The following is a 17,747-nucleotide window of genomic DNA, read 5'->3' on the forward strand; positions in this document are numbered from 1 at the left end:
GGAATACATACAGATGGCAGAAACTGCAGCGCCTGGCCCATTTGCTGCAAAGAGAAGCCCTTACAGGTGAACTACAAATAATTTTAGATTAGAAAAAAAAGCACTGAGCCATTAATTTAAAAAAAAAGAGGAGGAGGAGGCTGGTATCAGCCATGGTGGGCCCCAGGATTTGACCCCCACATGCTGGATGCTGATGCCAACATTTTGTCTGGGCAAAACAAAAGTGGCCAACTTCAGCGTGCTTATTCAAAAGGGTGCTAAGTTACCCAGTATAAAAGTAGATGAAGTTAAACCTGCATTTAAGTCCTCTAGCCACTGGACCATGGTTTTCATAAACAAATAGAATGGTTAGATAAGGTGGGTTTACAACTGAAATCAGCCACTCGTCTTAAAATATAATTCTTCAACAGTTATGTGACAAAATCCAAAAGAGCCCATCAGAGACTATGACCTCCATCACTCGGGGCGGGGGGGGGGGGGGACACACACACGCTCCCTACCATCGCTTCTCTGCCTGTGTTTTCATTGCTCAGTTGCTTCGTCTTTCAAAAGAGGAAGTAAACAACAAGCACAAGGCCCATTGAGTTGGCTGTTCTAATAGGGTGACCATATTTGGGAAACCAAAAAAGAGGACACCTAGTGTGTGTGTGGGGAAGCAGCTTTGTGAGTCCTGCAGAAAGTACGTTCTTCCCCCGCCACCTTAAAGAACCCGATTGGAGTGGAGGAGGGGAAAGGATTTCATTCTGCACCACCACCATCCACTCCAATTGGGGCCTTTTCTATAATGTCCACGAATGACCCACTTTCCCCTTTAAGACCTCAGTTGGAGCTCAGGGTGGGGGAATGACGTGCCTCAAGAAAGCATGTCACTCCCTCCTGCCATGCTAATGGCAGCCTTAAAGGGGAAGGTGTGTCATTCCAGGACATTATTGAAAATTATAGAAAATCCCCCCTGACACCATGGAAAGAACAAAAACCAGGACAAATCCGGGGAAATCCTGACAGTTGGTCACCCTAGTTCTAATCACACTGCTTCTCTTGCACACAGCAGGAGAGAGCAGCAACTTCTGGGTTTAAAATATATAGGACTTTGTGTACAGGGTTTTTGTTTTGTTTTTTGTTTTGTCACGTAAGGAATCAAGAAGGGGCTGAAGGCAGATGACATCATGGGAGGGACCTGCAAAAAATCTGTGTGTCCCAGTAATAAGTATGCAATAAAACACTCGTCGAATGGAGCTTGATGGCAGAATCTATACTAATGCTTTATAATGGCATTGAAGTGCACTGACAACTGTTGAGGCCCATAACACATTCCATATACCCTTTTCAAACCGTTTTCAAAGTGTTATATCCTGCGTAGTGTAACTCTGGCCATTTCTACACCTGCCTTTTCCCCCAGGATCGTCCCTGTGCATCCAAATGCCACACAGGAGATCCCGGGAGCAGGCAGGGATGATCCCTCCATTTTCCTGGGATAACTCTTACGTGTAGAAAGGGCCTCTGACTTCTCTGTCCTTCTGTGGCCCCTAAACAGCTAAAGAGAAAGCAATATTTCCCATGCCACCCTGGCCAGATGCTGAAGACTGTCTCTAAATATATATCCTTAGCACATTTCACAGAAAACCTTGCAGAACAGCTAACGTGACACAACGTTCTCATTTGGAAGAAATGAAAGGAGCATTTCAGCATGATAGCCAAACATTCATTTCTAAGTTAATACTTTTTGATAAAAGGAACAGCTGACACTTAATGGAACTGGTGAAAGTCTTTGTGTGAGTAATAGACCAGATTGCCATCTGTAGTCAAATGGGGCCTTTTATTGAGCTGTAGCAATTTTGTACCAGCTGGGAATCTTGACCATTAGGCTTCATTAGAAGTGTAACCCATTTTCCAGCTAAAAAGTCCCCCCAGAAGCCAATTCTGATTTCATCTGAATTAGCGCTGATCAGAATACTAATCACAGAGTTCAGTTCCTTGACTGATGTATTCAAGCGGCTTGGAGTTGGATACAAACTCCTCATAGTTGGAAAGATTTTCAAGCAGAGTTCCCCCAAGAATGTTATGGAAAAGCAGCATAAACAAATAGAAGAGTAATCAGAAAGAAGATGAGGTTGGTGTGTGGGACTTCTAGAAGCCAGAATATAGCTTGGTGGTTCATCAGTTTAACCTTCCTGTTAGTTCCCAGACTCTTCCTCCATCCCAGGGCAAGAGGCCTAGAGTCTAGGGTAGCCACTTATGAATCAGCAACCTAGAGGAAGTGCATCATCCAAACAGAGAACAAAAGAGGAAACTGATTTTCATAAAATTTGCATATATATATATATATATATATATATATATATATATATATGCAAATATAGACATTATTTGTTATAATTTAAATAGAAAGGACATCTCACCATAGTGTGGAAGACTGTGACCTGTGCATTTTGCTCAGTCTGCTGATCAGGTGTTAACTGATGATGGGCAGCTTCAGCCCCCTTGCTGCTTTCCCCACAAAAGAGGGCAAGGCTCCTGCAACTTTAACTCTTGTGATGAAGAGGGAATTTCACCAGGTGCTGCATGCATACAAATGACACCTGCTGAAATTCCCTTTTTAGACTGTTAGATACATATGGTCACCCTACCATATGTCCTTTATCCCAGGGGTCCCCAACACCAACACCCCCGGGACCGTGGTAAAATTGTCTTCCACGAAACCGGTCCCTGGTGCCAAAAGGGTTGGGGACGGCTGCTTTATCCTTTAGCATTCGAGTTGCTGTCCAAAATGTCAAATCCCTTCAAACCAAGCATTTAAGATTGGCCTACAGCAGAAAATTAAGTAATCTGCAATCCTACGCAACCCTATGCACTTTTATTCAGAAGTTAAGTACCACTGAGTATTGTGGCATATTGTGAGGTTCAGGGTGCATAGTCTGAGCAGGGTTTGCACACTGAAGACGTCAGCTTTTTTCGTGGCAATGTGGATCGTTTTCTTGCGGCATGCTGCATTGGTCGCGTGTTATATCTGCTTCTTGACTGGAGATGGACTGTCAGGATCACTAATAGTTTACAACGGACCCCCATGCATCTCAACTCAGAAGTAAGTGCTACTGAATTCGGTGGGACTCACTTCCAGATAAATGGATATAGGATTGTAGCCATAAATTATGTCAGGTATAATGTACAATTGTTCACGCCATTCCCATGGAACAGCTCTAAATCTCCTGGTCTGATTTTAAATAGATCAGTGTGTGGTATTTTTGTGGTGTGTTGTTGTTTTTTGGAAGTTGAGGATTTTGTGTCCCCCTCTGGTAGCTTGAAGGGCCAATATTGGCAGCCGTAAACTACTTTGAAAGGGTGGGGGAAGTGGATTGGTTGCTGCCAGAGAGTGGCCTTTAAATCAAGAACTCAAGCTGCAAAGGTCCATAAAATCACAGGCAGGATGGTTTTTTTTGTTTTTTTTTGTTTTTAGCCTTGAGGACTGAGCTACTTTAAATTCCAGCCTTCAGGTTCACTGATTTGTTCAAGAACAAACAACACTTAAACAGAAGGGACCCAAAATCAGGACACATTTTCCTGCTGAGTTAACCAAGACAGCCCTCCTAAAGTTTTGCTCATTTGTGCTGACATTTTTCTGTATTTATACTAGCCTGATAGTTGGAGAAAAGTCCTATAATCGCAATGTTACTTTGTGTGTGTGTGTGTAGATTTGGATCTTCAGTATTTATCCTCAGTGGGAATAGTGAATAATATAATTTAGTGGCAAGTTTGTGCTCTTGACAATTGTATTCCAATTGTTTGACTAGCCTGATCCATCTCTCCCTCCCTCCCTCTGGCCAGCGGAAAGAACTAGGGGAACCTTGGAAGACCAGATTTGAATCCCAGGTGGACTGAATTTGGCCCACTGACATGAGGTTCCCCACCCCTGTTCTATACAGTGCTCAAATTATGGTGGAAAGAGTGAGGGAGTGATGAAATCCACAAGGCCTATTATGGCTTGACTCTCCCCCCTCTATTGAGCTAAGGGATTTTCACAAAAGGTAAGGGCACTAGCCCTGTCCCTGTAATTTCAGGACTAATTGTTGCTGAAATGGCTTTTGAAACAATTTTGCTTATTCAGTGCCAAAAAAGCAGTTGTGCTGAACATGTTAGATGAAGGGAAAGAGGCCAGAATAAAAGGATTTGGACTGGTGAATGTCCCAGCTTCTGAAAATGTTGCCTAGCAATGCCTTTGTCCTCCTAGCCATGCTCCCCTTTTCCTTTTACTCGACACATGTATAAGTTGCTGGGGAACTTGGACAGGAGGGTCCTTCTGCGCTCATGTCCTGCTTGTGGATTTCCTTTGGGCAGCTGGTGGGCCACTGTGTACACTGAATGCTGGACTAGATGGACCCTTGGTCTGCTTCTGCAGGGCTCTTCTTACATTTTATGTTCTTAGTACATCTGCACTGGAATGCAGAAGGAGCTGAGTTTTAATCCAGTATTGGTCACTGCTTTGGGAAAGGCCTTCAGTGTCTTTTCCTGTCCCCTGCCCCCCCCCCAGTTATTCCCATTGTTTTTATGGCTAACCTGAAGTCACAATTAGACCATACTTGAAAAAAAATTACTAACACTTCAGAAAATGTTACATTTGCAACATGGGAGACCACCTGAAATGCTTCTGAATAAAATTCAGCTCTGTCTGCACTCAGGACAGCTGTACTGAACATGTTAGGTGGAAAGAAATGGGCCCAGAGCTATGAGGTATAGTGATATTCTCCTCTTAGATTCTCTCTCTCTCTCTCTCTCTCTATATATATATATGAAATGAAACTTATTCAGTTGTTTTGGTCCTCTTTGTTCCTGAGAACAAAGTGGACCCCCTGCTCTGTTCTCAGTATTTCAGGGCTGCGGGTGGGGTGGGGAGGGGAGCCGAGGAACCTCCATCTACTGGGTGTGAGAAGAACTCTGCTATTACTAATCATTTAGCGCAAAATCCACAGAGTGCTTTGAAATTGCTCAGCTCTTTCTGCAGCAAAGCCGCTCTGTGAAGTAGCCCAATTATTGGGCCTGCTTTTACGGTTAGAGAAGTGAAAAACGGGGAGGTAGCAATTTACCCAGGGAAACAATAGCTGAGCTGAGATTTCAATAGAGATTTCCCTAGCGCAAGGCTAGCGTATTACCACACAGGACCACACTGACCCCCTGTAGTTACTCTTACGGTAACAAGCATAGCTTCGACCCCTATTCACATCTGCCCACACCACTGCACTAACCTTTCTCTAACGTGTTACATAAGTTATGCAAGGCCCTATTCTGTCAACAAGAATATGACTCTTTAGTTTTAATGAGGTGCTCTGTAGAACAGGGACGGCCAACCTTTCAATATTATTACAGCTGCTGTACCTTTGGCAGTTGCATAGGTTCAGGGGCAGCTTTTCAGATCCCTACTGCATGGTGACACAACATGCTTCATGTCTTCAAATTCCCTCATTTGCACAATTGTTAATGGTACAGGCTAGCGGGGTTGGAGAAATCTGCAGCAGGTTCAAAGGAGTTTGGATTTCTATGAATCTGACCTGCAGCTTCAACAGCAGACCGGCTTTTCCTGAGTTTTGTGAATTCCTCAGACTTGCAGACCATTTTTTTAGGGGGAGTGAGTGCAAATTCGCACTAGCACTAAAGTGAACTTGCGGAAGTGTGAATTAGCACTAAGGCACTTTAGCACAAGTGGAACAAAATTCTACACCCCTAAAAATATACGATACTATTAATGAGCAAATGACAGCATGAAAGATGCCTGAGAATCCACGAAACACAGATCAAGTGGATTTAACAGAATCTGTCCATCTCTAGTACAGGCGGCACCCTGTTGACCATTCTCACTATAGATAGTACTTCTTATCAGTGGCCTAAGCCATAGGTGCACAAACTTTTTCAAGTTGGTGGACAGATTTGGAGAATGGTTGGGTGGTATTGAAATGTAATAAATAAATAAATAAATGAATGAATGAATGAATGAATGAATGAATGAATGTAGGTGGAGGTTAGTCATTTTGCCATGGTGGACATAGGTGCTGTCTATACGGCTGTGTGGGGCTCCTGCACCGGTTATATGATTCAGCTGCTGACTTGCAGCCAATGCGGGGGTTTTACATGAAGCTGCACACAAAAAAGTTGGGGACTTACCAAAACGTTTTTCTTCGAAGTGAGGTCACCACGGCCCTTCCACCATGTGACCTCACTCTGGCATCAAGCCGGAGGCATTTCAGGGTGGATGGCAACCCCTGATTAGTCGACAGAAGCTGGGAAGAGGGCAGGGGGTGGGCCCAGTGAGCCGGGTGGCTGCTGGAAAGCCTGCACTGCCTCCTGCCATCCTCAACCCTCAGCAGTGAAACTGTTGGGTTTAGCAGAGGTGATGCAGTGCCGTAAAGGCAGAGCCCTCGTCACAAAACACTTATTTCCAAAGGGCAAACCTGTGGGACTAAAAGAAAAGTAACTTCTCCAAGACCTTAGGTACAAGTTGGAGCAAGGGTCTGAGCTCCAAAACACAAACCACTCTTTGAACCCAAATAGAGATTATACTTGAGGGCAGCACCTTGCTTTGCAGCCTCCCTCCCTTCCTCCCAGTTAAAACAAAATTAAATTTGTAAAACACACACTAAGAAATAATAATAATAATTCCACAAGGGGCAAGGAGCCAGGCAGGTGCTAAGAGTTCCAAAAGTGCCTAAGCAGTTCCAACACAAGACCTGTACAACCCAAGTTGATCTCTGCTCATCAAATCTGTTCAGCACATTCTCAAATCAAAGGGGAGAGTAGCACAAGCATAGTGCAAAACAAATAATATATGGAGATGTTTTGATGAATCAGGGCAACTGTATAGATGAAGAAAGTTGCAGGAAGAACTGAGTTTCTCCATGACTTTATTTAGTGGTTCTGTTCCCCAGTTTTCTGTAAGAATTTCAAGCCCTGGTGAGGATGACAGACCACTGTGCTTGGGTGGGATGCATTGTGTAGATGATTTGTCTTACAGCAGGTGAGTTTATATATAATCAGGGAAATAGGTTTGAAATGTTGAGACTCACCAGCCCCAACTAAGCTATTTCCATGGGCTCTGACCTCCTTTGCGTGGTGGTTGAAATGGGTTGGACTTGTTACAAGCCTTCTTTAAGCAACCTAAGTGCAACATATTTAGTGCGGAAAGCCTGCCATTACAAGGAAACTGTGGTGCGAGGTTCGTGATTTCAGCAATTACCGCCTCCTACGGCAGCCTGTTAAGACACAGTTTATAATGTTCTCTAGGTCCTCCTGTCCCTTTAGAGGGAGCTACAGGAGGCAGCAGGTGGAGGAGGGGGAAACAGCTTGCCTTCCACTCATGCACTGTTGGATTTCACCCACTGAATGAGGACAACGATGACACAGACAACAACTTTTTTCTCCCAAATTTGTTTCACTTCTATTTTTAATGTTGCCGTATTTTTGGCAAATCATAAATAGAGAGGCTGAAGAAATATCGACATCAACTCTGAGCTATTTAGGTCACAATCCTATACATGTTTAGAAGGAAGTCCTACTTTCTCTCTTAACATGCATAGGGTTGCATCTTCAATCATTGTTTTTAGGGTGTGCCATTTCCTATGGACTGCAACACAGATAATGTTCACAGTGAACATGACTTCTTTAACCCAATGCCTGGAATTAGAGGCATGTTTTCATGGTAGAAGAGTCGATCTATAATATTTGAGGATATCCTCTACTGAAGAGCTTCTGTGGCCCATCAGGACACCAGCCATTTATTGTGTCAGGTATTTCAATTCCCAGATTTTCTGTTTGCAATTTCAGGCGGGCATCAACATCAGGAGATATGTTTAGCCCGTGATGGGTGACCCATACATGGCTAGTGGGCTGCACAAGCTGTTAATGGGTGGTTCTTCTGACCAGAGGGAGGGTGGTCATCCTGTTCCAGATGGGCTTGGACTCTCCCTGAAGGAGTAGGTTTGTAGCTTGGGGCTTCTCTTTGCCACTTCAGGTGGCCTCAGTGGCACCGAGTGCCTTCTATCAGCTTCGGTTGGCGGCCCAGCTATGCCCTTATCGGGACAGGGATAACCTGGCTTCATTAGTCTATGCTCTGATAACCTCCAAGTTAGATTACTACAATGCACTCTATATAGGGCTGTCCTTGAAGATGGTTCAGAAGTTGCAGTTCGTGCAAAATGCGGCGGCCAGATTAATAAGGGACCAGATGCCTGTAGAAGTTCAAAAGTAGGGCATGAAGGCAACAGTAGTTCCATTTACTTCTGAGTAGGCACCTATATGATTGTGTTATTAAGCTCTTTGTTGAACGTTAAGCATGTCCTATAGCCCACATATGAATGGCTGAATAGGCGCTATACCATCATTTCAGAACCATTAACGATACAATCCTATGCGTGTTTACTTAGAAATAAGTCTCTATGAGTACAATCTGACTTACTCCCAGGTTAGTTTGCCTATGACTGCCAGCCTAAATGAGACAATTAATAATAGTCTTAATTATTCTCCTTTCCTGAAGCCGTCTTGCTGTGTTGCATCTATCTTAGGAAAAATTAAAAAAACAGCCAGCTGCTCTTGCTGTTGCTTTGAGATTACATGAGAAATGCATTTGGATCCCTGACAATTAGAACATCATATTTGTGGAGATTGCTCAATAATTACCTTTACTGAGGTCAGGGTGGTATTTATTCAAAGATCAGATCTACTCTGGCAACACTGAAACATGGAGCACAAATGTTGCCTGACTGCTTTTTCATTACAGGGGAAGCATCTTGGGGATAACTTGGCACCCGCCAGCAGCTAGCATAGGGACGTCTCGATTCTAGTGACCAAGCAGTTACAACAAAGGAAAGGAGGAGGCAGCTTGTTAAGATCTCAAAATGTTCATTTTGTCTGTTTGTTTGCTCTCCAAGCCATAACGAGTCTCATACCACCTTAAAGACTGACAAATATATTTGCGGCCTAGGATTTGTCAGCCAGAGGCCATTTCATCAGATGAAAGAGAGGAGATTTCCTTTTTTGAAGCGAAGCCAAAAGGACATGCCAGCCTTCCCCAACCTCATGCTCTCCAGCTGTTTTGGATAACAACTCCCAGTATTCTCCACATTGGCTGGGGTTGATGGGAGTTAAAGTCCAAAACATCTGGAAGGCATCTCCGGAGAATTTCTGATTTAGACCCATATATATTTACAGTTTAAATGTTCTTCAAGGCTCAGCCCTTTAAGCCTCTTCCTTCCCTCATCCCATTTACCAAATACACCCTCAGTACAATGGAATAGTACAAGTGTTTCGCTTGTTTGTTTTCTATTTTGTATCGAACTGGATTGCAGACATGCTCTCTCAGAGGATTAATAACAGTGGCGGAGTAACGACATCAGCCTTTACATGGCACTTTCCCCTAAACTCTGGTGGTGTGTGAGCATTTTTCATTGAAACATTTCTCCCCACAACACAGTCATTGTAATTTCTTCTACAAGTACTGCCAGCTGCTTCCAGAGGGTTAACGGCAGGTTGGAGTGCCTTTTACCAACTTTGTCTGGTTCGCCAGCTATGGCCTCTCCTGGACAGGGATAGCTTGGCCATGGTGGTACAGGCATTAGTAACCTCAAGACTTCACCAGGTTGGAGAAGGCTGCCTCAAGTGATTTAAGGGCACTGATATAGTTAACTGCTATCAGAAAACAGCTTTCATTTTGCTCTTTGTTTACTAAACTTACAGATCATGTAGTTGACTCCTACTCCACCCCAAACTGGACAGATGGGGAAAAATTTGTGCCGTGCAAAAAGCACCACAATCTCTAACCCAAAAGGATATCCAGGATATAATGGGCCTTGTTCAGACAACACACTAAGCCATGGTTAGGCTGCTAACCTTTTTGCAGCAAATTATTAGTGAATGTGTTTCTCTCAAAATGCTTAACCATCATGGCTTAGCGGGTCATCTGAACAGGTCAAATATAACTTGTACAATTTATCTGTTTCTTCACACTATCTCCTACTCTGCTCCTGGATGGGTTTTTTTTATAAATCATCATCATCTAGATTTGGGAGAGGGGGTACTTTTTGATTCCACTGCTCATTTTCCAACATTGTGCCCTAAACAAGACTCCAAATGTGGGATGGAATTTCAATGGTCTGCATGAGAAAAACACACACAAATGCTTCCCTGACGGGCATAAGAATTTAAATTAAGTCATGGCACTAGAATGAGACAAAATGCACAGTGTTAGTAAATGTGGTCTTTTTTTCCTTTCCCTTTCAATGTCAGTTTGCTATACCAGGCAGTAATGGGTCTGTCCAAGCCTCCTTCATGCAGGTGACTTTACTAGTATCACAAAGTTTAAAAACTGGACAGGTATAATAATTGCTACTTGGTTTATATGCTTAAAATAACTAGAATCTCTTGGCGGCGTAATGTCCTTGGGAGTTAAAGTAGTTTTTGTTTGTTTGTCTGCTTAATGTAGGAACTTCAATTCCCCTTAGGAGGGCCCACAAAGCAGGCATGGCTACACTCATTTTCCATAGCCACAGTTCTGTTTGTGGTTTCTGTGATGCAAATATGACCTGCTTGGCACATCTCACCTGCATAAGAGCACAGTCTGACACAGCTTTAATTTCAAGATCCTTTTTTGGAGGGTGGCAAGTGGGGGCATTTCGCACATTACACAGAGGCAAACTCACGTTTGCTACTGAGTGTATGTTGTGTTCATTGGGAAAGAATCACAGCTCCCTGACCAGTGTACCTGTACAATACATGTATTTGCAAGCACATGACAGTTGCATGCACACTTTGCCTCATTCACAGGCATGCTTGAAAGAAGTCTACATTAATCGAAAAATGTAGTATGTGAATTCACCTGAGACAGGTGAAAGGTGGCCAAATTATGGTTGGGGAAAGGAAATGCATAGACTGGTTGGACAGAGAAAAACCAGCCTTTATGGAGGATAAAAGGAAATTCAGAATGGGGGCAGACTTGTGTGTGGTTCAGAAATAACCATTGATCTGGTTTTGCCGTTCTCTCCAATTAAGGCTCTTGTTACAGCCGGTTTGTCAAAAACACTGTGGGAGTTTTTGTCTGTCAGCCTCTCCCCTCAACACCCCTTTAGCTGCTAGTGCTGCTCTCTTTGGCAATTGGCTTTTGCCGCTTTGAAGGACTGCTGTTTGGGGCCCCTCTTCACTCTTCCTGACAAGTCTGGATGCCTGACAAGAATGAATCACGGCTTGTATCTATTTACTTACTTTTCAGGTTCCATCCAGCCGTCGGCTTGATGGAGAGGATCCAAGCAATTGCTCAGAATGTCTCAGACATCGCAATGAAGGTGGATCAGATTCTTCGCAACAGCCTGCTCAATGGGAAACGTAAGAGCGCCATCACATTTTTCAAGAAGGGTTGGGATGGGATGGTAGCCTCTGTTTATTAGACAGTGCCATGTGCAAAGGGCTTGATTTGAGCCAGAAATGCCTGGGTCTCTGTTTTAACTGATGGGGGTCCTTTGGAGTATGTGCAGGTACTGAACAACCAAACCACCCTGCTCCTCTCCAGCCCAGGGGGATTATTGCTGGGGCTTCCAAGTCAGTGTATATGGCTCTCAGGCAAGCTTGAACACTAGCATTTCTTTCTTTAGAAGCACCTGGTTATAAACATGTGATGTTCACACATAAAGGAAATCTATTACACTTTGTAGGGCTGTGCCTATAAGGGATAATGATTTGAAATGATGGCATTCAAGGATGGTGGACATGTGTCCTATGCTTTACAGAGGATAGCTCTCTGTTTGAAGGGCCCTGTGGTCCAATTCTGGTTTAAAGTTAAAGAAACATAAGAAGGGAAAGCAGAAGTATATATGTGTTTTTGGTGTGTGTGTGTGTTGAAGTTGTCCGTCAACAGCAAACTGAGCAGGGACACAGGTCTCCTGGTCACATCCTTCTCCACTGTGGTGAGATGTATTGCATTTCTATTATAGTAATTGTTTTGAATCTTGCACCTACATATAAAAATTAGCAAGTGTCAGTGTTATGAAAATAGGTGTTTTCCTTTGTCTTATTTTTTGGTGATGCATTTCCTCTTTGAGGGGGATGCGTAAGTAGCCACCCTAAATTCTAGACAATCTTCCTGTCTGTCCAAGAAGCTGTACAATGTAATTACACAACAGAAAAGCACTATGGCTCTTTGCTGAAGGAAATCCTGAAGGCCTCACACCCTGCTGCCCCCTGTAACACACCTTCCTGCATTTACGCAGAGGTAGTCTGGCAGCCATCTTTCTCCTATCCTGCTTAACCCTATCTGAAAGGAGTAGGCAACATGATGTCCTCCATATCTTTTGGACAACAACTCCCAGAATCCCTGGCCATAGCCCATGCTATTGGGCCTTATGGGAGTTGTAGTCCAAAACAACTGGAGGGCACAAGATTGTCTAATCTTGCTGGACAGTAATAGAGGGCCAGTTCTACTATTAGGCAGAGAGAGATAGCCACCTCAGGCAGGTGATTTTGTGTGTCATATTGACAGTTGTTTACTTATTATTGTATACTTACTGTCAGCGAAAGGGAGAGGGACTTTTGGGATTTTCTGCTTCAGGCAGAATGACCTGGCTAGGCATGGGCAGTACGCACCTTGACTTAGTGTGTGCATGTGCGCATGTGTGCCATTTGATCTTCTGCCTCAGGCAACAGAATGTTTTGGGCTGTCCCTGTGGGCTAGGCCTGGTGATTTATAATCCACTTCTGTTTTAAATTTCACCCCACACCTAAGATCGTGGCTACCAATTTCTTGTAATGGGAAATAAGAACACTGAACATGTCCTGAGGCCACAGGAATCGAAACAGCACTCTATCACATGCTCCTCACTTTATAATGGGTAACCCAGGTTAGCTGGGCATCCTACTCTATAGCTGTTGGGCTACTTTTTAATCTAGCCCTAGTAGCACTAACAGACAGTTCTCTGATGACCTGGATATTTCTGACTCATGGATAAAATGTCCTGCACCTGGTTCTGTTTATGTTTGAATGTTTGTGTGATCTATTTATGGCATTGGATATATTGTGTGATTGGCTTTCTCAAGTGAAATCCTATTGATGACAATAGAATGACTCTGGGCTTAATGTAGGATAAGCCACTTGTTGATGGCTTCCCTATGCCAATCTTCCATGCTTCCATCTGAGAGGTATAATCATCACAGCAAATGTCCCTGGGGCGATATGGGGAGCCAGATCTGCAGACGGCACAATCTGTGTAAATATGTTGCTGTTTCCCAGTAGTTGTGTGGAATAGGAGGGGGACCGATATCAGTAGATATATTGCATGTGTTTGTACCATGAGGACCAGAAACATTCAAACAGCTGATCCAATTCCCTAAATTAGGGCAATCTGGATATGCCCTTCCAATCTTTCATACCCTTCCATAACTTGCTTGTAAGGTCACTTATTCCTATGTGCCTTAAATTGAAAATAGAGGTGGAAAGAACCATTCACATTCAATCTGAAAAAGGGTTGGCTAAACTAGATAGAACATTCAGGGCCCACATCTGCAGCCTCCCCAAGCATGACACCTTCCAGCATGGTAATCTTAGGGGGCCAACAGCCCCATTGATTTGACTCCCCTGGATCTCCATATATATGAGGGCCAGTGATGGATGGAAGGAGGCCCCATCTGGTTCTGGTATGATCCCAACAGGAAGCTTTGTGGGGCATGATGACATGGACAGAGAAAGGGTATCCCTTTCCTTGCCACCTCTCTAGTTGCCCTCATCAAAAGCATTATTATTGTCAGCCACCTTGAGTGCCACTTCCTTGGTAGAAAGACAGAGTATAAATCAAATAAATAAGGGTGCAATCCTATGCATGTTTAGACAGAAGAAAGTTCTACAACTCCCAGCATTCCTCAGCCATCTGGCTGGGAAATGCTGGGAGCTATAGGACTTTTTTTCTTTCTAAACATATATAGGATTGTGACCTTGGTAGCTTTCCCCCCATCTTAGTGAGTTGTTGGGCTACATGACATGCAGTTGTAAGTAACATGCAATTTTGAGTTTTAGTATCTTCCAACCAGACATCTGTCTGGCTTTCACAATGTTTTCCGAATCATGTATGCGCTAGGATGCTTCAGACCATTCCAACAACAGAAAGTGTGCACCTTCAGAAAATGCATGAGGAAAGGTACCTGGACAATACATTCTTGCCATGTTCCTCTCCTGAATACAATCGCTATAGAAGCTATCAGTAGGAGTTTTCCCAGTCACGTCTTGTGTTTGCCGTACATCAAAGGTTAAACCTGTGAGTGCTTCATGTCGAAGCTTTAAATATGCAATTGTCTTGCCTCATTCATGGACTTTTAGTGTGTGTGTGTGTGTCTGTGTTTATGGATAACATTGTCTTCCACTTGCAAACATCTTGTGTTTTCCCACTGCTTCATCTGTCTTATTATGTTTTTAACCGTGAAAATAATAATTAAGGAGGGAAAGATTGAATGCACATTGCCTTTTGTCTGGTAGCACTAAGAGCCCTCTGTCTGAAAGCACGTTGTGTCTATAAAGCATTTCCACCATTCCACCTCTACCACTTCCTGTTTTGGTTAGTGCCAGTGGAGGTTTGTGGCTCCGATATCAGTGGGGCTTCAGAACTAGTCAAAACTCTAAAGGAGCTCCCATACATGTCACTGCCTTTCCTCCTAACAGATGCTAAAAAAAAACTGGAGAAATTGCATCCCTGGGATTTGCAGCATATTCAATTTCTTTAGGTGTTGTGTGTGTATGTGCAGGGGGGGGGGGGTTTTAATGCTGACCTCACCCGACTTCTCTGGGGAAGGAAGAGTTAATGTCTGCAAAGCACTCGGCAAGCAGAGCAGGGTACATCATTAGTGGCAATGCTAACGTTGAGAACTGCCAAGCCAGCTCTGAAGTCAGCAGCAGCAGCAGTGCACTACAGGGAGGAGGGAGCGTGTGCCTCCAGCAGCACACGTACATGCTGAGGCGGCTTGTCTGCCTTCTACACCCCTCCTGGTACATGTGTCTGAAGTAACAAGGCCCACCTTCCAGTGGGTTGATGTACTAAGGGGACTACTGTGGAAACCACTTTTATCATGTAACAGTGATGTGTTTGTTTCCTACTAGTACACCAAAGAAAATAATCCCCAGCAGACACCATTAAAAACGCTTATCATCATTCCCATGCGTACCCTTAAACCTCTCCTTGTAAAGCTCCGTTTATTCACTGTTTCTGTTTCCTTTTGCCATGGCCCATGACTCCAACTTTCTCCTGCAGCTGGGTGAGTTTTGGAGCTAACTTTAATTGATGGCTGATGGCTCCAATTCCGATGAGGCTGTGAATCCATGCTGGGTTTCACTCTGAACCAGTCAGAACTCTAAATGAGTTATCCAAGGTGATGAACCCTAGCCCCAGAATAGGGCAGCCTCCACTGTTTATATGTTTACCTATAGCGACATTCCCAGAGACTGTTTTTCTTGTTTGGCATGGTGCAGAACCTATAGAGCTCCAAGATTCACCTGTGGATCATCCAGCTTGGGAATTAGCAGTAACCACTAATAGGACACTACATCCCTAAGCTTGTGACACTACTAACCTTGACACTAAGGCCAGATCTACACCAAGCAGGATATTGCACTATGAAAGTGGTACGAAAGCAATATATAAGAGGCAGGAGCCACACTACTGCTTTATAGCGGTATTGAAGTGTACTGACAACTGTTGGGGGCCATTGACACCTACCATATACTGCTTTCATACTGCTGTCATAGTGCTAGATCCTGCTTGGTGTAGATCTGGCCAAAGTCAAGACTACACCCAGGGCAGCCTTCCACTTATAACCCCCTACCACCACCACTAACCCCCTACCACCACCACCAAGGAATGAACACTGGATACAAGTTACGATCGGTTGTGCACTTTTAAGTAGGATCATGTACAGCCCCTCCCAGTTCAACTTGGAGGCCAATTCAGAGCTTCCAAGTTGTCCTCGATTTGACTAGGGGCACCTCAGTTACACCCCGGCCCACTTTGGATTCAGTTCCAAATCTGAAGCAGGATGGCTGTTGCGGTTTCCCAGGGGCCTGTTCTCTCTCTCTCTCTCTCTCTCTCTCTCTCTCTCTCTCTCTCTCCATACTCTTTTTCACCACAAAGGTGAGGTGATGGGCAGGAATTCAGAAGAGACTTTTCCCTGCCAATGTCCCCCGGTTCCTTCTGTTAACCTCTCCAGCAGCAGCAGTTGTTGGGAGGCTCATTTCCAGGTCCCAGGCAGCCCCTCCCGCGATCTTTTCCCTCCCACGTCCAAGAAAGGTGCAGCCACTCAAAGGAAGCACCACACCTTGCCTCGCCTCCCAACCCTGCCTGCCCGCTGCCAGGCAACTTACTTTTCCACTGTGCATGCCTGGCCAGGTCCTGCAGCTGCCTGCTGGACAGGCACGCAGTGGAAAAGTTGCCTGGTAGCGGACAGGCAAAGTGGTGAGGCGAGACAAGGCATGGTGCCCCCTTTGAAGGGCTGCATCTTTCTTGGGCATGAGGAGGGGTGGAGGAGGCCGAGGAGGGAGGGGATTGTGGGTGGAGGCAGAGGGGAGGGGGCTGTTTCCGGAGGCCCTGGAAGGAAAACAATCCCCCACCCCCACCCAGCCTCACGCTTTCTCTTCCTCCGCTCCCAAATCTAATAGAGCAATTAGTGATGGCTCAGGGAGGAGGGAATCGGGGTGGGGGCATGGGGTGGATGCACACCCTAATGAATTCCCTGGGTGCACACCCTAATGAAATGTGCTGTGTGTGCACGTTTATGATTCCATCTTTTACTAGAGTTTTTTTTTGCGTGTGTTGGCAATCTGATAATTTTGAATGATAATGATGACATGGTTCAAATTGCAATGCGTTGTATGTTTTTAAAAGACTTGCTGACGATGGACCTTTAGCAGACTGAACTGAAAGAAAAAGACGAGACACCATAGCTGGATTTAAAACAGGGCCACATTCTGTTAACTTAATGATGGATCTGCAATGGGGATGAATATGAAGTACTAACTGAACTATAGGTGACTAGCCTAATACCTAACTGGGCACAGTCTTCCCTGCCCAGAGTGCTGCATGGGCAAAGAATCCCATCTAAGGCGACACCTCTGAAGGCATGGAAAGGGGCCGTTGTGAATCATTCCCACCTGGGCCTCACAACTGCAAGTGAATGAAACAGATTAGCCCCAAAGGCCGTCTGTGGCCTGCTCATGGGTCCCACAGTCCCAAAATGGCAGATCTCGAGTACGGTCTTAATAGTGACTCAGGGTGCTTATCTATGTGTCTCCCTCTCCTAACTCAAACACCACATTCCAGCCAAATGTGATCAAGGCAACCTGCTCTTCCAGCAACGTTAGAAGGACGCCTCTGGACTTAGAGGCTTCCGAGTATCCAATACCTCCTGGGCTGCTGCCAGCAAGGTGGGAGGTACAGCAGAGACTGTTTTTGCCTCTCCATCCTCTTTTTTCCTCTTGACGGCCCTGTCATTCCCCTCCCATTGGGTTCCCATCCCTGAGGCTATGGGTACATTTGATCTGTGTGAAAGAGGGGTCTCTCCTTACACTTCGGTCCTTCCCTTTATACACCCTCACACCCAGTTCGTGGAACACTGTTTTCCCCACTAGGCTTGACCATATGGTGGCAGCCCTGAATACCGCTGCCACCATATAACTTTTATTTAATACCTTCCGTCTCACTGAGAGACAATCTATAATGAAAGATGCGACACTGCATGCTGTGAACCAA

The 17,747-nt window shown here is 44.7% G+C and overlaps 1 protein-coding gene across 2 annotated transcripts in view; it reads left to right on the forward strand.

Moving 5' to 3' along the window:
* MGAT5B (alpha-1,6-mannosylglycoprotein 6-beta-N-acetylglucosaminyltransferase B) overlaps window positions 1-17,747 on the forward strand; it is a 218,547-nt gene that overhangs the window by 108,069 nt on the left and 92,731 nt on the right. For both annotated transcript variants that reach the window (XR_010025196.1, XM_063120366.1), the window contains one exon: window positions 11,243-11,355. Coding sequence is in view for 1 of the 2 variants with exons in the window: in XM_063120366.1 (XP_062976436.1) it covers window positions 11,243-11,355 (113 nt within the window). In the remaining variant the exon portion in view is untranslated. The remainder of the gene's footprint in view (window positions 1-11,242; window positions 11,356-17,747) is intronic.

Source organism: Elgaria multicarinata, chromosome 3, assembly GCF_023053635.1.
Source record: "Elgaria multicarinata webbii isolate HBS135686 ecotype San Diego chromosome 3, rElgMul1.1.pri, whole genome shotgun sequence".
In the NCBI taxonomy this organism is placed as follows: Eukaryota; Metazoa; Chordata; class Lepidosauria; order Squamata; family Anguidae; genus Elgaria; species Elgaria multicarinata.